The 24,100-nt window shown below is 36.7% G+C and overlaps 2 protein-coding genes across 2 annotated transcripts; one reads left to right on the plus strand and one right to left on the minus strand.

The window, feature by feature from the left end:
- Positions 1-7,405: 7,405 nt before the first annotated feature.
- On the minus strand, positions 7,406-12,296 carry LOC106406589 (50S ribosomal subunit assembly factor BipA). Its single transcript, XM_013847279.3, has 18 exons — positions 11,910-12,296; positions 11,684-11,758; positions 11,247-11,397; positions 11,078-11,146; positions 10,814-10,986; positions 10,198-10,338; positions 9,981-10,106; positions 9,810-9,908; positions 9,510-9,630; positions 9,311-9,374; positions 8,967-9,146; positions 8,799-8,872; positions 8,641-8,690; positions 8,342-8,428; positions 8,174-8,224; positions 8,006-8,089; positions 7,824-7,874; positions 7,406-7,729 (listed from the first exon to the last, which is right to left on the minus strand). The coding sequence occupies exons 1-18, from the start codon at positions 12,237-12,239 to the stop codon at positions 7,646-7,648; spliced, it is 2,010 nt and encodes a 669-aa protein (XP_013702733.1). The 5' UTR covers positions 12,240-12,296; the 3' UTR covers positions 7,406-7,645.
- A 5,956-nt stretch (positions 12,297-18,252) lies between these two features.
- On the plus strand, positions 18,253-19,212 carry LOC111205862. Its single transcript, XM_022702189.2, has one exon. The coding sequence runs from the start codon at positions 18,253-18,255 to the stop codon at positions 19,210-19,212; it is 960 nt and encodes a 319-aa protein (XP_022557910.2).
- Positions 19,213-24,100: the final 4,888 nt, after the last annotated feature.

Genomic DNA, 24,100 nt, shown 5'->3' on the forward strand with positions numbered 1-24,100 from the left:
ATATCCATTCTTGCATAAATTATTGTAAATATTATAGCATACTATTCTTTTTTTTTCAAAGTATAGTATATATCAATATTTCTTCTTTTCTTTTGTTTCTAGTATGCATTCTCTTCCCCCACCATTTTCTTTTCTTAACTTATTTTCGTCTTCCTTTCATCCTCACTATTTTTCTCTCTCAGCAACAATGCAATTAAATTTTTTTCGTAACATAATATGTATTATAGTTGTTATAGTACTAGTATAAAGTAATTGCAACAATGCAAATAAGTTTTGTTGCAATACTATTTATTCAATATAACATTATCATATCATGTTAATTGTGCAGATCATGTCTAAGGCCGTCATTTTTTTCTTCTTCATTCCTCTCGAACATATCATTGTCACCATCACTACTATTGATTATTTCATCGCCGCCGTCATCTTCACTTCCACCACAGTCACCACCCGTCATCTCTTCCACCTCTAGTGTACAAACGTACCCACTATAGTCGCCTCCACTTGAACCACTTGTTACGCCTTCTCCAACAAAATGTTTTCCCATAGCAACCTCGGCAGACTATACTATATCACATATAATATACTAAAATTTCCACCCTCATTGTCCTTATATATCATGTTAGCATATATATGTCTCGTACACAGTACAGTCCAACACTTTCAAGCCTTTTATGGTCACCACTGCTATAAGGTTTATCATATTGCATTGGAGTCCACCTTCGCGCCCCAGAAACACCTAAGGCAGATGGTCTCTTTAGCTTTTGTGGTGCTAATACTACATCATATATATTATAGCATAGTGTTGCCTATCGTGTAATACACTTAATAAAAACGTTGCATTTCCAGTTACGTGAATATAGTAACCTAGTGGTTACGATTGAAATGGCCACTCTCTTTATCTTCACGCGCACACGAGTGCAAGGCAAAAAAGGTCAAGATTTGGCTCTAATTATCACATCCCATGACTTCCACTTTACTAAGGCTATATTTTTTATTTTGGAGTCTCTTATGAATATTGAGCAAAATCACCCTTAATTTTATGGTTGTGTATATAAGAAAGTTTTTTACACCATAAATAAATAAAAAATTGAGAAAATAAAAAAAAGGTAACTTTAAATTACACAAATAGATGACTATATTAAAGTTGTGGTTTATGAAAAAAGCTACAATGTGGTTAACTCCATTATCAATAATATATATTTCTACGCGCCATAAAAGCCCTTATTATTTCAACAGTAAGATCTGTATTCCTGTTAGCGAACAACTTGAACTCAAGAGAGTTAACAATCGTCTTTAGATTCTTTATGATATAACTAAATGCAGCATCGTGGAGGGCATTGTCAAGAGGAATCAAAGAGAGCTCCAAGACTTCAAGAGCATTCGAGAGATTTTACTAGCTCGTTTCTGCATAGATCGCGTAGATGTGGAATCTCATATTTGTCGGCTGTAACATAGAGTGACCTAACGTGTTCTTTTGCTTTCGCAGAAAGCTTAGAGCCGTCACTGTAGATGAATTTGACCAAAGCCTCTAACTCTTCATGTTTCAGCTCTGAGAAAGTGACTGTCTCGCAGGATCGTTTCAGCAATAACGTAGTGACCACGGCAACAAAACGTTTTAGGGTTTTTTCGTATTTTTTTCTTGGGCCTTTCCGTGATCATTTTCTTTTCGAAACTTACTATGGGTCCAACGCCCACGCCCCTTCGGCCTTTCTGTTGAGACGGTCTTGCTGCCTCGACCGGTTGAGATGGAGCTTTGAACTCGTCTAGTTCCAGTATTTTCTTTAACACCTCTGACCTTGATGCCTATTCAAATTCCAAAAACAAAGGTCATTGACCACTAAATAAGCATTTCAAGTAAAGAGACACTCTCCAACACCGGAATATAATTTTGGTTATAAATAAGAAATACAAGATAAATTAAGATGAAGATGAGACCAGGACAAGTTTGTGTGCAAAGATGGATACACCCTCATCACTGTCCCTTCCTTTTAGTTGTACATCGACTTGCCATTTTTCTTCCAAAGCCTTGGCAAATCCACGCACGAAAATGTCCTTGTTGGACCTTGTTAACATCTCTGTATTCTACTTGACTTATAAAACGATGGATAGGGAGAAACTCCATATTAACTGTCAAAATGACTTTTCGTTTACTTTCTTCTCGTGTTCCAAGAATTTGGAAATTGATGAGACATAAAACTCCCAAGTCCTATCTTCTCTCGGGATACATTCTACCAATCCAAACTAACGGATGTTTTTTTTTTTTGATTAAGGGGCATAATTAAATGGATGTTACAGCAAAACGATATATATATTTTTTTATAAAATACTTATTATTTAATAAATGTCTTATAGGACATTAATCATTTTTATAAAATTATGAAGTTTATCTCCGTGCACATTTGATTAGAAAAATACCTTGGGTGTTTGCTTTTTAGTCTCTATATTGTATGAAAACGCTATTGATTTTGCATTATAGTTTTTTCTTCGCAGTAACAGAAGTTTATCTAACATTCACTAATAAGACTGGGACAATATAATATAATGTGCATACATATTTGTTGCAATGTGCCTTTATGATTTAACTCTGATTTACATATATTCCAGCAAGAGAAGATGCACATTTCCAATTGGGTAGAGCTATTCACTGCGTTATGTCTTGAAGCTGAGCCAAGTAACAAAAGTTAACAACACTTACTGTTGGAGCAAATTAGTCATGAAGTAATGGTGATCGTTGGATGGAATAAGAGCTTTGCAGCCATTGGATTAGTTAAGTTGATTTAGTTTTTTGTTTCTGTTCTGTTTGACCGAGTAATACGGCTCACGTTCTGTTACTCTGTTTCACTTGCGCAAGTCTCGTTTTTCATTTTTGTTTCTTGTTATTGTAAGGCTATATTAAAGCCATGTCTTTCATTGAATCAATGCATGTTTTCAGCATTCTAAACAAAGAGCCTTCTTACTATTACAGATTGGTATCAGAGCTCCGTTAGCGTGTGAAAACTGAGAGAGAGAGAAGCCGTAGCTTCAAACACAAGAGTGAAGATGGGAGATGAGAAAATGAAGCTGCCACAGTTTGATGGCCACTGGGATCATTGGAGTGAGGTCATGGAGAATTTCTTCAGATCGAAAGGATTGTGGAATACGATTGAGATCGGATTCGAGGAGTCATCATCCTCAACAGCGCTCACGGCGGAGCAGACACAGCAGTTGGAGGAAGCCAAGAAGAATGATCACAAAGTGAAGCACTACCTCTATCAATCCATCGATAGGGTGACCTTTGAGCAGATCTTGGATAGGAGAACATCCAAGATCATTTGGGAGTCAATGAAGAGGAAGTTTGGTGGGAGTGATCGGGTGAAGAAGTCCTTGCTGCAGAAGCTGAGAAGAGACTTCGAGATTCTTGAGATGAGAGAATCTGAGACGGTGAAAGAGTACTTCACAAGGGTGTTAGCGGTCACAAACCAGATGAGAAGCAATGGAGAAATCATGAACGACTCCAAGGTGGTGGAGAAGATCCTTAGGACTCTTAGCGAGAAGTTTATGTATGTGGTGGTGTCCATTGAGGAGTCCAAGGAGATTGAGAGCATTCATCTTGATGAACTGCAGAGCTCTCTCACTGTTCATGAACAGAAGTTCAAAAAGGTTGATAAAGTTGATGATCAAGCTTTGAAGGTGACTCATGGTGGAGCTGGTTCTTACCGTGGAAGAGGCATGACATCAAGAGGAAGAGGCTTCAATGGGAGAGGCCGAGGAAGAGGTCGTGGGAGAGACAAGAGCACGGTGGAGTGCTACAAGTGTCACCGTCTGGGACATTTCCAGAACGAGTGCCCAATGTGGGATGAAGAAGCAAACTATGCCGACTTTGATGAGAAGGAGGAGATGCTTCTAATGGCGTACATTAAGGAAGAAGAGGAGATCGATGTGAAGGTTGAGGAAGATGCAGAGAAGCTGTTAATGACGTATGCTGGGAAGAACGAGAGCATGAGGAAGAGAGCATGGTTTCTTGACTCTGGCTGTTCAAATCATATGAGTGGAGATCGAGTCTTGTTCTCACAGATGGATGAGGATTTCAAGCACACTGTGAAGCTTGGAAATGATAAGAAGATGGAGGTTGTTGGCAAAGGCAATGTGAAGTTGATGCTGAATAATGTAGCTTACACAATCAGTGGTGTGTACTACATACCGGAGCTCAAAAACAATTTGTTGAGCCTCGGACAGCTGCAAGAGAAGGAGCTGACAATCATCATACAGAAGGGAGCTTGCAAGATCTTTCATGAGGAGAGGGGTCTCATCGCAGTGAGCAAGATGAGTTCGAACCGTATGTTCATGTTGTTTGATCAGACTGGAGAGACGGGTCAACAACGCTGCTTGCAAGCAATCACTGAAGATGCACCAAAGCTTTGGCATGAGCGCTATGGACATCTCAGCCACACTGGCATGAAGACGTTGCAGAGCAAAGAGATGGTGAGAGGTCTGCCAAGTTTTGACGCTCAGAAGTTCACTTGCTCAGATTGCTTAGTAGGCAAGCAATCAAGAAACCCCATTCCTAAGAAGAGTTCATGGAGAGCTAAGGAGGTTCTGGAGTTGATACACTCTGACATATGTGGACCTATCACTCCAGTAACCACAAGCGGTGTGAGATATGTTCTCTGTTTCATAGACGATCACAGCAGGAAGGCTTGGGCATACTTTCTGAAGGAGAAGTCAGAAGCTTTCAGCTACTTCAAAGAGTTCAAAAAGAAGGTGGAGACTGAAACAGAGAAGCTCATCAAATGCTTGAGGACAGATCGCGGAGGGGAGTATACATCGACTGAGTTCTCTGAGTTCTGCAAGGAACACGGTATTAGAAGACAGCTCACCACTGCCTACACACCACAGCAAAACGGGGTGGCGGAGAGGAAGAACCGCACCGTGATGAACATGGTGAGATCTATGCTATCTATGAGAAAGGTACCAAGAATCTTTTGGGCAGAATCTGTCAGTTGGACCTTTTACATTCTGAACAGATGTCCTACTCTTGCGGTTAAGAATATCACACCACAAGAGGCTTGGAGTGGAGTTAAGCCAAGCGTGGAACACTTGAGAGTGTGGGGTTGTCTAGCTCATGCGCATGTACCAAATGAGAAGCGAGGGAAGCTTGACGACAAGAGCAACACATGCGTGATGTTTGGTTTCTCAAAGGAATCAAAAGGCTACCGCCTGTACAATCCAACCACTAAGAAGATAGTGGTGAGCAGAGATGTTGTTTTTGAGGAAACAAAAGGTTGGAACTGGGATGAGGAGCAAGAACACATCGGGTCTGAGCTGAAATGGAATGATGATGATCTACCGTGGGGAAAAAATGACAGTGATGGAGAAGAAGAAGTTGGAGAACCAGTGACTGTTGCAGAGGATGTTCAAGAAGCGCCACAAGCAACAGTCAGGGAGGGAAGAAGACAGACAAGACCTCCTAGCTATCTCAGAGACTATGTCACTGAACATGAAGAAGATGATGAGGTAAACATGGTTCAGCTCAACTCTTCCGATCCATCAAACTTTGCAGATGCTCAGAAGTGTGCCAATTGGAGAGAAGCGATGGATGCAGAGGTTGACTCAATAGAGAAGAATCACACCTGGGTGCTATCAGATCTACCTCGTGGAGCAAAGTGTATTGGAGTAAAGTGGATATACAAGACAAAGCTGAACGAGCTTGGAGAGGTGAGCAAATACAAAGCTCGTTTAGTAGCTAAAGGCTATGCGCAGGAACATGGAGTCGACTACACTGAAGTCTATGCACCTGTTGCACGCATGGACACCATCAGGACCATTGTCTTTACTGCAGCTCAGAGAGGATGGGACATCTTTCAGCTCGATGTTAAGTCAGCTTTCCTGCACGGAGTACTCACAGAGGATGTGTACGTTCAACAACCAGAAGGGTACGAGGTAGAAGGTGAAGAAGAGAAGGTTTACAAGCTGTGTAAAGCCTTATATGGGTTGAAACAAGCCCCACGGGCCTGGTTCAGTAGAATCGAGGAGTACTTTGGCAAGGAAGGTTTCGAGAAGTCAGAGAATGAAGAAACTCTTTTCATCAAACGTAACAAGCAAGGTAACATTCTCATCGTTAGTGTATATGTGGATGATTTGATATACACTGGTGATGATCTGTTGATGATGAGAGAGTTCAAGATGTCGATGGAGAGGGAATTTGACATGTCTGATCTTGGAAAGATGAGATACTTTCTAGGCATAGAAGTATTGCAGACAAGTCAGGGAATTCACTTGTGTCAAACAAAGTATGCTATGGAGGTTCTGAGGCGTTTCGAGATGGAGGATTGCAACGCAGTGCGCAATCCAATGGTGCCTGGAGGCAAGGTCGACTTGGACGAGAATGGAGAAAGGATTGATGAGACTTTCTACAAACAGATCATAGGAAGTCTCATGTATATCACTACGACAAGGCCAGACCTGCAGTTTGCTGTAAGTTTACTGAGTCGTTACATGTCTAAACCTACAACACTGCATCTTCAGGCTGCCAAGAGAGTTCTAAGGTACTTAAGAGGCACGATGGATTATGGGATTTGGTACAAGAAAGGAGGAGCTGGAGAGCTACAGGTGTACACCGACAGTGACTTTGCCGGCGACATTGACAGCCGGAAAAGCACATCTGGCTATGTGTTTCTTATGGATAATGCAGCTGTGGCATGGTTATCGAAGAAGCAACCGATTGTTACACTCTCCACGACAGAGGCTGAGTATGTTGCGGCTTCAGTTTGTGTTTGTCAAGCTATTTGGTTCAAAAGGATTTTGGGAGAGCTAGGCTACAATGTTGATGGAAGCACCGTCATCTACTGTGACAACACTTCAACAATTAAGCTATCGAAGAATCCAGTTTTTCATGGAAGGTGCAAGCACATAGGGGTTCGTTTTCACTTCCTGCGCGACATGGTGAAGGATGAAGAAATACAACTGGAGCATTGTGGATCAGAAGAGCAAGTGGCCGATATTTTTACAAAACCGTTGAAGCTGGAGGCGTTTGAGAGATTGAGGAGTCAGCTTGGAATTTGCTCAGTAACAGATAAGCTAAGCTTGGTTCACCAAGTTTAGTTTAGGGAGGGTTTGTTGGAGCAAATTAGTCATGAAGTAATGGTGATCGTTGGATGGAATAAGAGCTTTGCAGCCATTGGATTAGTTAAGTTGATTTAGTTTTTTGTTTCTGTTCTGTTTGACCGAGTAATACGGCTCACGTTCTGTTACTCTGTTTCACTTGCGCAAGTCTCGTTTTTCATTTTTGTTTCTTGTTATTGTAAGGCTATATTAAAGCCATGTCTTTCATTGAATCAATGCATGTTTTCAGCATTCTAAACAAAGAGCCTTCTTACTATTACACTTACAAATTGAAAATATAACTTGAGAACTGAGGGTCGTTAAATAGACAAAACTGAATCGCTGATTCACAATGACAAAACATTATCGTGATGAATCTTATCTTCCTTTGGTTATTCAATAGAAGAATACATCTTCTTGCGTATATGTTATGAATCTATATAATCTGAATGTTCCTCGTACATATTTCAATACATGTTCTTTTTGTATGATAGTGACGAGAGGGCCAGAACCAAACCAGCTTTTACTAAAAATCTGAACCGGAAAAAGCAAATAAGGAAGGTTTTTAATCTTTGGCTCGTTTGCTCTGGGATTTACGCTTGGTAACGTCTAGACATCTCTTCCTCAACCGAATCCTCTTTGGAGTGACCTGAACACATTAAACCCAATAACAATACACATGCATAAGAAGCCACAAACAAAACGTCCTCCATGGTTCATGACTGGTTACGAACAAATGTTACCTCAATAAGTTCATCTGAGGCAACGTATCCTATAGCTTCCTCAAGTGTCATCTGAATCGAAAAAAAATCAAAAGTATCTCAAAATACAAGTAAAAAATCACAACACAAATGGCAAGAAAACGGTTGTCTCGTCTCTATAGAGATGTTGTGAGGAAAGTCAGGGTAGAGAGAAGGGTACATACGAGGCGAGGTGGAGATAGCTTCACATTTTCGTCTTTGTTAGCAGAGCGAATGTTGGTGAGCTCTTTGGCCTTAACCGGGTTAACCTGTAGTGTGCAAACGCAAATGAGCCCCATTGTATTTAAATCAATTTATTGAGATTCTAAGAGGGGTGAGTCGAACCAACTTACATCAAGATCTGTATCTCTTGAGTGCTCACCGATGATCATGCCATCATATGACTGATAAAGAAAACAGAAAAACAAAAGAAGATGCAGCATTAGCAAGGATCAAATGCACGAGGCCCACATTAAATGTTCTAACTAGGAACAACTAAACCAATAAAGAAGGGTTCTCACGTCCAGCCCTGGAGACACAAAGAGAGTCCCACGAGCTTCCAAACCCATCAGTGAATGAGATGTAATAGTTCCATACCCCATTGAAACCTGTTTAATCATCAACAAAATTTAAATTTAAATTTCAATTATAACTTGAGAGTGCCTGCAGACACATGTTTTAGGAAAGAATGACAGTCAAGTGGAAAGGGATCTCTCCTATTCAAACAATCAACCATATAAGACAACAAGCCTCAAAGCTATGTAGAAAGAGTATCCCTACTTAGAGCCAGACATTGGAAAAAGGTAACAGATAAACGTACCAATACTCCTTTCCTAACATTGCCAAGTGGACCTCGGTACTTTTCATATCCTGCAAATTTTTTACAACCGTTATCAATTGATGCTTAACTTAATTAAATGCTTAGGAAAGAAGAAGAATAAACAGTGGAAAAGAAGTGAGAGTAGAGAAGCTGCATACTTAGGAAAGCACGATGCATGAATCCAGTTCCACGGGTGTCACTGCTAAACACACATCTGTACCCAACCAAACCTCTGTAGAACACAAGTAATCATATCGTTAAATTTCATCAAAGGGTATGACTGATTTGAGTATAAATTTTGATGTAACTGAAGTCACTAAACTAACCTTGAAGGACAAGTTAATGTGAGTCTCGTCCTACCATCATTTCCAGGGACAGGACCCATGTCAGTAACTTCAGCACGCCTATGGGATAGAGCTTCCATCACTGATCCTACGTGCTCTTCATTAATCTCAATTATCACCTCTTCTATTGGTTCAAGCTTTTGTTTATTTTCAGTTTTGTACCTAAAATCAGATAGTAAAAAAGACCGACATATATTTTTAGACTATCTGATTTAGGTACAAAATTATTAAAATAAATAATTAGACTAGCTAACGTATTAGTGTACTAGTATCTGCACAAAAAGTATATATAACTTACAGAAATAGAAAAGAAACCGAGAGCTCACATGACTTTAGGTGGTGAAACGGAGAGCTCGAAACCTTCACGTCTCATATTCTCAATCAAGATCCCTGTTAGACACAAGAGAGATTAATTCACATTGCACACAGAAATAGATATAACTACATTTTTTCCTACGTATTTAATGTTTATTTCCATTTTCAGAGGTGAAGAAACACTGAGCAAAAATTGGCAAAAGCACAAACCAAGTTGAAGTTCTCCTCTCCCTTGGACTTCAAATGACTCTGACAAGCCTGGAATAACGTTAATGGCAAGATTTGTTTCAGCCTCCGCCAATAGCCGGTCCCCAATTTTCCCTCCGGTTAACTGCATGCACATTAGCAAAAGCCTATCAACATGCCGAAACACACAACATTACTCCATATATTGCTTAGTGGAGTGGACAAAAGCAACTCAGAATGCTAGCAACATATCCGAGGCTGCGTCAAAAGTAAAGCAGGGTACAATGGCTAGAGCTACGTCTTATTGATCAAATTAAAACATACTTGGGTGCCATCACGACCAGCCAGAGGAGAGTCATTGACACCAAACGTCATAGAAATTGTTGGTGGATCCAGTTCAACAGCAGGGAGCGCAGTTGTGACCTGTGAGAAGGATCCATTTTAGAAGTTCTGTTAGATTCGGAGTTTGCTTATTATTTTCTATTAAGATATTACCTCTACACTAGCCACCGTGTGACCTATTGATGGCGCTGTCAGACCAGCCATGCAGATGATATCACCAGCTCCTGCAGCACCAATTGAAACTATGGTCGTACCTTTCTTTTTCATCAGCTTCACAACCTGTTAGAAAGATGTTTGTATCTGCTTAGATGAGAGACACTGCTGTTTACAAAACACGGCTGGCCAACAATAAAGTAATATACAGACAAACCTTTGCTTCTTCTATTTTCTCGGAGGAGCCGGAATCAGTTTGGCGTAGTCCACTAATTTTGTCGCCCACACGGACAACCCCAGAAGATACTCTTCCAGTTAATATACGTCCCAGATAGAAGTCCTTCTCCATCATTGAAACCTGCAAATCGTAATTGGATATGCTAGTAAAAATTCAATTGTCAAAGCTTAAACATCTCAGACATTCTATCCCCTCTAGACAAGAGTTACAAAGTACAAACATATGAATATCTTCCAATCTCGGCATATAATCTACACATCAATAATAAGTTCAGAATAAGAAAGGTGAAGATCATAATTCTGATTATTATCTCATATAAATTCCTACCATCTCTTTTTTTCTTTCAATAATTCTAGATTTCTTAGAGATTTACTGACCGATATAAGATGCTTCTAAACTCACACGACAAGTTTACTTAATAAACATCCCAAGTTACCCATGTGTGAGGCCTAACTAAAATCATGTGAGCTGTGCTAGTCTACCTCGGCCATAGTTAGGACACACATTTAATGATCAGCTACCTCATTTAAGACAACTAAAAAAAAGTAAAAGAAGCTACAAAATTAGCAACCCAAGTGAAAAAAATTTAAATTACCAGCATTAGAAAAGGCTCATCAAGGTTTGCTTTTGGTGGGGGAACATATTTAACTACAGCATCAAGCAACTGTGACATATTCTTCGCATCTGCAGGAGGTTCTTTGGTGAAGGTAGAAGATGCCCATCCTTCCTTTGCGGAGGCATAAAGCACCGGAAAATCTAGTTGTTCCTCTAATAAAGGAAAGAAGACAGAAAATATTAATTAAAGCCAAAAAAATGCTAATAATCATTTAAAATATATCAGAACAAATATATTTATTACCTGTAGCACCAAGATTTGCAAAAAGATCAAACACCAAACTCTCCACTTCATCACACCTCTCTTCTGAAACTGGTAGTGGAAAAAAGGCGTAGGAAGCATTCCAAGTAAAAACATTAAGAAAAGATAAGACAAGTTTTACAAAAAAGAAGGAAGTGAAAGCAGTTCATACCTGAAGGTCGATCAACCTTGTTCAAGAGAAGAATAGGGCGTAGCCCATACTTCAGGGCCTTAGCAAGAACAAACTTTGTCTGTGCAAGAGGTCCTTCTCCAGCATCAACAACTAATATAGCTCCTTCAACCATACCAACAACTCGTTCCACCTACATTTCAAATGCAGCATAGTCACAAAGGTATCATATTCTACTCAACATATTGTGCTAATGTTGAAACTTTTCATCTCATGCCCACTTAGTACAAAGTAAGTGAGATCATATGCCAGCTAGTAACTTAATCCTAGGGATATATATATAAAAGCCCACACTTTCCAACAATCATACAATTTCTATTGTATTTTTTCAAAATTCAAGCAGCTCTGCTAAAACAGAACATGAGAATCAACAATAATCTAAAAATTAAACCTTTTTTTATCAGGGAACAGTCACATACCTCCCCACCAAAATCAGCGTGACCAGGTGTATCCACCATGTTAAGTTCATTGTCCTTCCAAAACACGGATGTCACCTGTCGGAAAAAAATCACATTTAAAACTCCAAGTGTTATGTTCCACGGTAATAACAAACAGAAGAATCAATATACACTCAAAGACTCAAAAGTCTTCGACTTTATTAGTGGATTCAAAAGGGAATACGATAATCTTCACGAAAGGCGATACCTTTGAAGAGATAGTGATCCCTCGCTCACGCTCGAGGTTGATCGAATCCATGGCACGCTCGTGCGGGATATCAGCTCCGCACTGACGGAGAATCCTGTCCATGAGCGTCGTCTTCCCGTGATCGACATGAGCTATCACAGCCACGTTACGGAGACGGTTAGGATCTAGCGAGCTGCTGGGAGCTCCGGCGGCGGCCGTGGAAGCGGTGGCGGCAGAGAAGGCGCGTAAGGAGGAGAGCGAGAATCTTGATTTGAGATGGGGAGACTGAGAGGGAGAGAAGGATCTTCGAGTGGTGTTTGACCAGAGAGATCGAAGCAGAGGACCCGCCATGTCTTGCTTCCACGAAATGTGAGTGTGATAGGGTTTTACGAGATCTAAAATCTTTAGTTGACGAAGAGACAAAGGGTTTTTGTCTTTTTGTTTTTCGTTATTTGCAAAGTAAGATACTAACTCTTTTAGATGTTCACTATTTTCCCTATATTTTGCAATTGGGTCTACTACTCCCATCTGATAACACCCAGCCTTAAACCTCGCATCATATAATATTCGGTTTTAGATCATTGAAGTCATTCTATCAACTAGTACATCACAGAGCCGCCCTTCAACGAAAGCGAAGGAAGCTTGGGCTTCCGGCCCTCTTTCGTATAAATAATACTAGCATAACTAACTAGTTTTTTTCTTTCTTTTTTTTTGTAAACTAGCATAACTAACTAGTTGATAATCCAAATTTTAATTTTAATTATTAAGATTGTTAGATATTAACTTTGTTCTTTTTAAAACAATTACATCGTGTCATACGTTCAAAAGGTGTTACCTACTGTGGTTACTATAACAATGCTGCGTACCAGACCAAGGTGTTGATAAACTGGTTTCGTAAAAGTTCAATTAACTAAACGTTGGGGCTAAAATAATACATAAGAAAAATTCGTTTTGGTCCATTCTTTTACCAGATATAGAAAGGACAGAAACTGAAAGTGATGACTTGCAGTCGAAAAGAGATGGTTGATCTCAGACTTCTTTGACTCTCCACAGGTGATTTTTTGTTCATATCTACAATATTTGTGCTTATAATATTGTTTCAGTTAACTCACATATGTTTTGTCTTTGTATATTTTTGCGCAAGTTTTTTCGGAAAGCATGAGCTTCGATCGATTGAGAGAAAATTCGGACTGTAATACATCAACAAAGACATGCGCATTCCGCGGGATGAATATTATGTATATAAATTATTTTTGCATATTATTATTTATTTTGTGTTCATTATGTATTAAAAAATAATAAATATATTGAATAATTGAGAAGTGAGTAAATGTTATGTACATAAATAAACTGTAGTAAACACATAAATCAAAGTAATCATTTTATTTATATATATGGTATATAATTAAATTTAAATGATATTGACATAGATATAGTATATTATAATATGAATATTTAATTGAAACTTCTTAGTTCCTACTCATATGATTTTATTAACATTTGTATATTTACTGTGACAAAAAAATTAAACCATTAATCACAAAATTTTCAGTGTGAATTATTTTATAGTTTTAATAATTTATAAACATTTTAAAAAAATCAATAAAATTTCAAATTAAAATATTCAGGCCGCAATACCTTTTCAATGAATTTTGAAATTAACATATATGTATTTTTATATGGTATATGATTTAATTTAAATGATATCTCTTAAACGATACTTCACATTCATATGATTTTATGATCATTTATATCTTTTTATATGAAAAAGAAGATAAAACCATTGCTCACAAAATTTTCATTGTAAGATTTTTAACAGTTGTATTAATTTATAGTCATTTTAAAAATTAAAAATATAACATATAAGAATGAAAATCCATATTTTTATTATATGGTTAATGTGATTGTTTAATTTTTTTTAATAATATAAATTAAACAATGATGGAGGATACAAAACTATTATCAAATCTTTATTATTCAAAATCATTAATTATCATATATATATATATATTAATCATATTAGGTAATTCCGTAACTTTTATTTAAGGAAAGAATGAAAAATATTTTTCATGCACTACTAATCAATTTGATAGTTAATTTAATAAAAAATACAATCTATAATTAGATGAACCAATATATTTTTTCTAAGGATTCTGAGAATTATTCTAATGATGACACGTGGTTACACTTAAAGATTGTAATGCTCCAAAATTAATATGGCAAGCAGTTCGAAGATATGTAATATTTCCCTCTTATTTATTTCCCTCTTATTTATGTTGTTTAAACTCTATCTCTATTTATTGTTCAAAAAAAAATATCTCTATTTTACTAATGGCTTTATTTTATTTATTTTTGCTTCCGGTCTTAGTATTCTAAGGACCAGCACTGGGTCATGTTTCTTTGGTACTAAACGATCCTCGCTTGTGTTCAGAAATTTCATTGAGACAATGATTACTTATTCGGCATGCTAAACAGTATTGGTGGCTATTTCAATATATTTTATCTTGGAAAGATATTTGGAGGATTAAAACCCACTAGAAGACTAGGAAGTTTATTCTTCATCTTTTGGATGACAATATAGCACCATAGTTACAAAGCCCTGCTTGAATAGAAACTTATAAAGCTATACATTTGGGTTTTAGTATCAAAGTCCGGAGTTATAGATTTCAGATATTTCGGCTCGTTAGGCAAAAAGATCTAATTGCTCCAGATAAAAAAAATCCGCATTTCCTAGTCCATAGTCTTAGTAGACAAAATACGATAGAGTGAGCGAACAAGCACTCAGTTAGAAAATGTGTGGCTTCACAACACCTAGGATCAACAAAGCTTGATACTTCAAGGATGGGGCCAGACCAAACTGAGGCAATTTTTCAAAATAGGCTCTTACAATATTTTTTATTCCTAGCAAAATTGTACGGTTTATCGGAAATATGAAACCAAACGCTTAAAATATTATTATGCTCACATAAGGGATTATGGTCCTATTAAAAACAATTATCTCACAGAAAATAGTTTTATACCATCAGATTTCAGATTTCAGATTTCAGATTTCAAATTTTCAAATTTGTATTAGCATTTGTTTTCAAAAATTTGTTAAATGTTCAGCATGATACAATCTAATTGCCAAGTACTAGAAAGAAGTGGCACATATTTAGGCATAAAATTTTGATTCGTCTAGAACATATAAACACAGGGCTTGATTGGTTGTTGATTTTAATTTTTTTTTGCTTTAGAAATTAGGGTGTGTATTTTTTAGCCGTAGGTTTAATATTTTCCTGCAAAAATATATTTCTTTTTCTAAATTTTTGGCTGTAAATTCAATTTTAAAACTAAAGTATGATTGCTTTATAAAAATGTTTTAGAAAGAAATAAGACCTCTTTAAAGAATTCAGAGCACTTATTAATCATTCTCTAATTATCAAAAGTTTTATTTAAGAAAATAAAATAATATTAAAAACATAGAATGATCTCATAAAACAACAAAAAATTGGAATATTTTATGGGGAAATGGAATTTTAATTGGGAAATAAGAATTTTAACGGAGAAAAGAGATTTTTGGAAATGTAAAAAGTTCTTGATATGAAAAGAAAAGTCAGTCTATACAAGCATTCTTGATTTGTTTCCAACTCTAATTGGTCTGCTTCTTAAATTTCTAATACTCAAAAATATTATGGGCTCCTCTTACTCATGGGCTCCTGGGCAGTCACTTGCTCCCCCCCATGTACCTGAGCCGGCCTTGGATGGCGCTCCCACTGTATATGCAACTTCGGATGCGAAGATAATCTTGTTAACTTGATGAGTAGGCATACTTTTTTCTTGCCCACAACATGATTCTCAGCCTTGTATCGGAAATACTTTCAACATTTGTAAAAATTCCTTGGCGATAAATTAATACATTTTCTTAAACCTATTTTAGCAGCCATGCATAAACTCCTAACTTATTTTACTCTAACCAAAAAGAACTGTTGTTTTCTTTTGAAACCAAAAATAACTACTAGTATTGGTGCACCTAGAGCATTTTCGATGTATAACCCATTTTTAACTTCAAAATGGAGTAAATTTTAATGGAATAATTGCATAATGAAGTTGAGTTTTACTCTAACCCTATTGTATTTTAGAATGAATAATAGAGTAGTAAACCAAAAATAAAATTGTTATTCTATTTATCATTTTACTACATAATAGAGTAGAAAATAGAATAGACTTGAAACAGTTTTTTATTTCAATCACTATTTTAAAGTAGAAAAACTGGAGTAGAGTTTAAAATGCACTTAAACCATCCGGAAGAGTTTATACAACTTTGTTTTGTCCCTTTGTTCCTTATAGACTTTCTGACCTCATTTAATGCTTTTCATACATTTCATTAATTTATAGTTAATTTTTACACATTTTTTAAAAGAAATTCCAAAAGAATAGTATCATAATAATTAAAATTTTAAGATTAACTATATATAACACCAAAAAAACAAAACTCTGATTAGTTGTCTAACTTATCTATATTGGAGTTTTAAGACCATGATTAACCCCGATTTTTTAACTGGAATTCTTAACTTCGGCTAAGAGACGGTTCTTAGTTTTTCTTAGATTTTAAGAAAAACTAAGAATCGTCTCTTGAATAAGAAATATAAGAGCCGGCTAAGAGACAGCTCTTAGTTTTTCTTAGATTTTAAGAAAAACTAATAATCGTCTCTTGAATAAGAAATATAAGAGCCGTTTTTAGCCGAAAAATGTAAAGAAAAAAAAAGAAGTAAATCATGAGTTAAGAACTCCGGCTAAGAAACCTAGTTTAATCCAAATCCTGCTTTAATATTTGTACCCAAAAATTATTTATATTGGCAGGTGCGACTCCCTTTTCCTTTTCCAGTACGGAATCTTTATTTTTTTCTCATCACAAAAGCTCACAAAATACTATATAGAAAAGCTATCAAACAACGTAGTACTATAATGTTTGAACTGTTTTCCCCGCTATAATGGTTGATTATGTCATACTAATATACAATGGCAATTAAATCACCGATTGACATCAAATCTTAAAGGGCCCCTTAAATAATGGAGTAAAGTCAATGATAATAAAATTATAAGTGTAGTGCTTAAGATGGTAATTCGTCGACCATTAGTAGACAAAGGTGCCTACATATTTTTGGATAAAAATGCCGAAAGTTTGTTTTTTGTTATAAGATAAACTTTGAAATGATCCTCCACTCCTTTACCAACTCAAGCACTATGATCATCTACTCATCAAGCACTATGATCACCCACTCATTTACCAAATCAAGCACCATCTTTGATATTTTATGTATTGTTGCTCACTATAAATACCATCACTCATCTCACTCTTTTGTACACAATTACATCTTCTTCTTCTTCCTTATAATAAACTCTTTCTCACATATTAAGTGTTATTTGCTTCCTACGGGTATTGAATTCTACTCTTATTTAAATTTCCCGATACTATAAATTATAAGTTATTTCATAACACGTTATCAGCACGATCACTCTGCGATTTGGTAAAATTTATTTGTATCATTTATACCCTGTTATAATGGTCGGTATACCGCCTCTACTATTATTTATATCATGTTATAATGGCCGGAATACCGCCTATATTATTTACTAGTAATTTAATTTATTTATTGGTCGGCCTAGCCGCCTTATATCCTGTTTATTATTTATTGGTCGGCCGAGCCGCCTTATATCCTGTTTATTATTTATTGGTCGGCCGAGCCGCCTTATATCCTGTTTATTATTTATTGGTCGGCTGAGCCGCCTTATATTCTGTTTATTATTAATTGGTCGGCCGAGCCGCCGTATAATTTATTTATTATTCTGCATTGATCGGCTGAGCCGTCGCATGATTTGTTGTCATATAACATAAATATTTCATTGTCATAATTTTTCACTTTTATGAAATTTTATAGATTTGATTGACCGTTTAATACGATATTTTCAGACTAATTTTTGGTGCACTCGATTTAACCCCAACGGTCACAAAGAAAATTTTTCAAAAATTTCCCCTTTCTCCAACGGTCATGAACAGTAATTTTCATCTATAAATACAACTCATTTTCACTCCATTTCATCATCCAAAACATTTCATCTTCTCTCAAAAATTTCAAATCGCTCTCCTCCGATTTTTCATTTCAAGAAAGATGATTCGCGCACTTTTGTTTTTATGTGCCATTTTTATTTGTGTTTCTATTTATGGTTCATTCGTTGGAGAATTTACTCCGAGTGAATTTAAGATGAATATCGGTTTAATTTTATTTACATCGCTTCTCCTTGTAATTGCTTGTATGATTAATGTAAACGGTTTTTAAATTATGAAGTTCTAATAAAATTACTATTTTGTGTTTTAGAAATACAAATGGCAAACATCGAGAAACTCCAGTTCCCGGCTCTAAAAGTAACCGGCGAAAACTATGTCAGATGGGTCACAAATGTGAAACCTTATCTTGTAATAAAAAAGATATCTGAAGCTATAAAAGTCGGTAACAAATCGCCACCCGAGCATATAGCCGAGGCGATAATCTTCCTGAAGAAGCACTTAGATGAGAATCTAACTCACGACTATGGAGACGTTGAGGACCCATCTGTACTATGGCAAGCCTTGAAAGACAGATTCGATAATCAAAAGGAAATCAATCTCCCTCACGCTCTTGAAGAGTGGAAAACCCTGAGGTTTCAGGATTTCCAAAGGGTTAGAGATTACAATTCCACTATCTTGAGGATAGTTGCACAATTAAAATATTGTGGTAACCCTGTCACCGAAGCAGAAATGCTTGACAAGACATACAATACCTTCCACAAAGAACACAACGTCTTATCCCGAATTTACAGAAAATGTGGGTACACCAAATTTTCTGAATTGATGGTAACACTCATGTTGGCTGAAAAGAACGATGAGTTACTAATCAAAAACCATAATTCCCGACCCACGGGAGCCAAGGCATTTCCCGAAGTGAATGCTACGGCGGTAGAATATTCGGGAAGGAGAAACCATACCAATCGAGGTCGTGGTCGGCGTTTCAACAACAAACGTGGAAAGCCTTACTATCCTAAAAGTATTAGATCTAACAAATGGGTTAGATCTGAACAACCTCATAAAGGCAAAGAAACCGAAGAGGATACCACAAAGAAAAGTGAGACTGTATGTTACAGATGTGGATGTAAAGGACATTGGTCCCGTACCTGTCGTACTCCCCCACATTTGTGCAAGTTATATCAAGAATCCATAAAAGGAAAGGCTAAAGAGGTGAACCTCACGGAAAACGTTGAAGGGACCTCATACCTTGAATCCTCTGATTTCGCAAATGAGCTGGACTAGAATACTCTTGAAGAGTACGGAAATGTTTCTAATAAGACTGCTGAATAGTCCTCATTTGTAATGTATAATAATTATGTTTTCAAAGAATAATGTTGTTTTAACAACAATATTTGTATAATTATTGTGTGTTTTCTTTATATAATCAATGAATAAATTTCACGTTTCACTTTTATTTAATGTTTATGATAATTTCAGAAATGGATCAAAATACTAATGGAGCAAAATCCAAGAAACGGATTCGTGAAATATGCATACCAGATAGTGGAACAACGCACACTATTCTGAGACAAAAGAGATATTTCTCTGATATAAAACCGACAAGAATTGTCGTCAATACAATATCAGGTCCTGCAGACGTGATTGAAGGAACTGGTAAAGCAAACTTTACTTTGCCGAATGGAACAAAATTTTCCATAAATAATGCTTTATACTCTCCGAGTTCTAAAAGGAATTTGTTGAGTTTTAAAGACATATATCTTCACGGATATGATACTCAGTCTGCAACTGAGGATGGAAAGAAATACATGTATGTAATTTCTGAAAAATGTGGCAGAAAACACATATTGGAAAAGTTTCCAGAACTTCCTTCGGGATTACATCATACTTATATCGATGAGATCGAATCAAATCTTGTAGTAAAACGGAACCCAGAAGAGTTCACGTTATGGCATGATCGCCTTGGCCACCCAGGCACTACAATGATGCGTAAAATCATAGAAAGTTCACATGGTCATCCATTGAAAATCCAGGAGATTTCTCAAGGGAATAAAATGACATGTGTTGCATGTTCTCTAGGAAAATTGATCGTAAGGCCATCGCCAACCAAAATCGATAAAGAATCACCAAAGTTCCTTGAAAGAATTCAAGGTGATATATGTGGACCGATACATCCACCATGTGGACCATTCCACTATTTTATGGTATTAATTGACGCATCCAGTAGATGGTCACACGTTTGTCTATTATCATCTCGAAATGTGGCATTTGCGAGATTTCTAACTCAGATAATCAAACTGCGAGCACAGTTTCCTGATTATACTATTAAAAGAGTTAGACTAGACAACGCTGGTGAATTCACATCCCAAGCATTCAATGACTATTGTATGGTAATGGGAATTGAAGTTGAACATTCGGTTGCTCATGTTCATACGCAAAATGGTTTGGCTGAATCTTTAATTAAGCGTCTGCAATTGATTGCAAGACCATTGATCATGAGATCAAAACTTCCAACCTCTGTATGGGGACATGCCATTTTGCATGCAGAAGCACTCATTCGGATCAGACCGAGTGCATACCATAAGTATTCTCCACTACAGTTAGCGTTTGGTCGAGAACCAAACATTTCCCACTTTAGAATCTTTGGTTGTGCGGTATATGTGCCTGTAGCACCACCACAACGAACAAAGATGGGACCACAAAGAAGGTTGGGAATATATGTTGGTTGTGATTCTCCATCAATTATAAGATACCTAGAACCACAGACTGGTGACGTCTTTACAGCACGTTTTGCTGATTGTCATTTTGACGAAAATGTATTCCCAGTTCTAGGGGGAGAAAACAAAAATGTTGGAAGTGATATAAAATGGAGTGTACCATCATTGTTATATCTTGATCCTCCTTCTAAAGAGTCAGAACTAGAAGTTCGACGAATTATGCATTTACAGAGTATAGCTAACCAGCTACCTGATGCATTTGCAGATACCAAGACGGTAACTAAATCTCATATACCAGCTGCAAATGCTCCTGCTCGTATCAAAATGCCAAATGAACAAGAAAAGGAGGATGACACACGAGAGCCAAAAACACGCCTGAAGCGTGGTAGACCTGCTGGTTCTAAGGATAAGAATCCTAGGAAACAGAAGAAAGCTGAAATATATGATGCACCCAAAATAGCAGAAAATATTTTGGAAGAAATAAATGATAAGGACTCTGATGAATCAGAGCATCATGAATCGAAAGATAATCATGAGATTTCTATTAATTACATCCATAATAAAAGGATATGGAATAGAAATGAACAAAATGACCTTGATGATGCTTTCTCATATATCGTGTCAAGTGAGGTAAATGAAGATACCGATGATCCAGAACCGAAATCCATATATGAATGTCAAAAGAGACATGATTGGAATAAATGGAAAGAAGCAATACAAATCGAACTTGATTCGCTTAACAAACGAAAAGTGTTTGGATCTATTGTACTCACACCTGAAGATGTGAGACCAGTTGGGTACAGATGGATTTTCGTTCGAAAACGAAATGAGAAAAATGAGATTACAAGGTATAAAGCTCGCCTTGTAGCCCAAGGATTTTCTCAAAGACCTGGTATTGATTATGAGGAAACATATTCTCCTGTAATGGATGCGATCACATTTAGATTCCTGATGAGTCTAGCCGCTGATAAAAATCTTGAGATGCGTCTCATGGATGTTGTTACAGCTTATCTATACGGATCATTAGATACTGATATCTACATGAAAATCCCTGATGGATTTAAAATGCCAGAAGCATTAAGTTCCAAACCTAAAGAGTTATGTGCAATAAAATTGCAAAGATCATTATATGGGTTAAAACAATCTGGACGTATGTGGTACAATCGTCTCAGTGAACATTTAACAAAAGAAGGATATGTGAATGATCCTATATGCCCATGTGTTTTCATCAAGAAAACAACATCCGGATTTGTGATAATCGCGGTATATGTTGATGATCTAAATATTATTGGAACTCAAAAAGAAATACAAAAGGCATCAGACTATCTCAAAGGAGAATTTGAGATGAAAGATCTTGGACAGACACAGTATTGTCTTGGCCTACAAATAGAACATTCACAAAATGGTATATTTGTGCATCAATCCACATACACTAAAAGAGTGTTGAAACGATTTAACATGGATAAATCAACTCCTCTTAGCACCCCAATGGTCGTTAGATCACTTAACATTGAAAGTGATCCATTTCGACCACCTGAGGAAAAAGAAGAGATACTTGGTCCGGAAGTACCATATCTAAGTGCAATTGGAGCGTTGATGTACCTTGCAAATTGTACACGGCCTGATATATCATTCACTGTTAATCTTCTAGCAAGATTTAGCTCATCTCCAACACGAAGACATTGGAATGGAATTAAACATGTCTTTCGTTACCTACAAGGGACTATTGATTTAGGCTTATTTTACCCTAAAGATTCAAATGGTCAAATGGTTGGTTTTGCAGATGCAGGATATCTTTCAGATCCACACAAAGCCCGATCGCAAACAGGATATGTTTTTACGATCGGAGGCACTGCTATATCTTGGCGTTCTCAGAAACAAACGCTTGTGGCTACCTCTTCAAATCATGCTGAGATCATCGCACTCCATGAAGCAAGTAAAGAATGTGTATGGCTAAGATCAATAAGCCAACACATTTGTTCAAGTAGTGGGATTGACAAAAGTACGGGGCCAACTATTCTATATGAAGACAATGCAGCATGTGTTGCTCAAACGAAGGAAGGATATATCAAAAGTGATAGAACAAAACATATACATCCAAAGTTCTTCTCATACACTCAAGAGCTCGAGAAGAAGAAAGAGATTGAAGTAAGATATGTCCGATCATGCGACAATGCAGCCGACCTCTTCACAAAATCACTCCCTACTTCGGTATTCAGAAAACATGTCCATAACATTGGAATGCGTCATCAGAAGGATCTATGACTGCTCAATCGAGGGGGAGCTTACGTAGTTGTACTCTTTTTACCTAACTATGGTTTTTCCCATTGGGTTTTCCTAGAAAGGTTTTTAACGAGGCAACAAAGACGTTAAGCGAGAGCGGAGAGTGACACCGGTCCCCAAGGAGAGTGTTACGAAACTTAATACAAGATGGATGATCAAGGGGGAGTGTTATAAGATAAACTTTGAAATGATCCTCCACTCCTTTACCAACTCAAGCACTATGATCATCTACTCATCAAGCACTATGATCATCTACTCATCAAGCACTATGATCACCCACTCATTTACCAAATCAAGCACCATCTTTGATATTTTATGTATTGTTGCTCACTATAAATACCATCACTCATCTCACTCTTTTGTACACAATTACATCTTCTTCTTCTTCCTTATAATAAACTCTTTCTCACATATTAAGTGTTATTTGCTTCCTACGGGTATTGAATTCTACTCTTATTTAAATTTCCCGATACTATAAATTATAAGTTATTTCATAACATTTTTAATATTCTCTCTGGTATAAGATTCTTTTATTCGGCTGCACCTCACTTTGACCTTAAGTTGTACATGATTATGTTCTTAATATATTCCGAAGATATAATCTAATTTACATGAAAGAAAATCTTAATTTAATGAAACGCAGCTCATAAGTCATAACAAGAGGCAGACTCACTTAGAGAGATCAAGTGTCAAATGAGCCTGGTTAAATATTTGTTTATTAACACCCTGCATCCGTGTTCGAAACTATATTCTGTTTCTTTCATGAATATTTTTTCTGGAATTATTTTTTATTTTTTAATTATATACTATCCGGGTAAAAACAACTTTTGGATCACTCCTAATTATAGTTGGAAATAATTTGATAAGCATATTTAGAACTTATATACCACTTAACCACAAATCAACAACTTATATACTAAGTAATTTTTTTTAAAACAATTGGACTAAATTTAGACATCAGGACTGCCTCAATAATATTAGAATTTTGGACAATTTCTATTAGAGACTAGGGGGGGGGGGCTATTGGAACCAGAATTTGGAAAGAGTTGAGTGATTTTAGAATTTGACAGATTTTTAAAAGTTTAGTAGATTTCACAAATGTTTTCTAATTTCTATCAAATATTTTGTGTTGATTTCTATAGATTATTATTGATTATTAAGAATTTGCACAA

This window comes from Brassica napus, chromosome C4 (assembly GCF_020379485.1).
Source record: "Brassica napus cultivar Da-Ae chromosome C4, Da-Ae, whole genome shotgun sequence".
Classification (NCBI taxonomy): Eukaryota; Viridiplantae; Streptophyta; class Magnoliopsida; order Brassicales; family Brassicaceae; genus Brassica; species Brassica napus.

Bases quoted from the DNA above. Each gene is read 5' to 3' on its own strand.
- LOC106406589 (XM_013847279.3), bottom strand. From the start codon at position 12,239: ATGGCGGGTCCTCTGCTTCGATCTCTCTGGTCAAACACCACTCGAAGA. The intron at 8,873-8,966 runs GTTAGTTTAGTG...TGTGTTCTACAG, and splicing joins ACATTAACTTGTCCTTCAAG to AGGTTTGGTTGGGTACAGAT. The intron at 8,691-8,798 runs GTATGCAGCTTC...AAAAATTTGCAG, and splicing joins CATGCATCGTGCTTTCCTAA to GATATGAAAAGTACCGAGGT.
- LOC111205862 (XM_022702189.2), top strand. From the start codon at position 18,253: ATGGCAAACATCGAGAAACTCCAGTTCCCGGCTCTAAAAGTAACCGGC.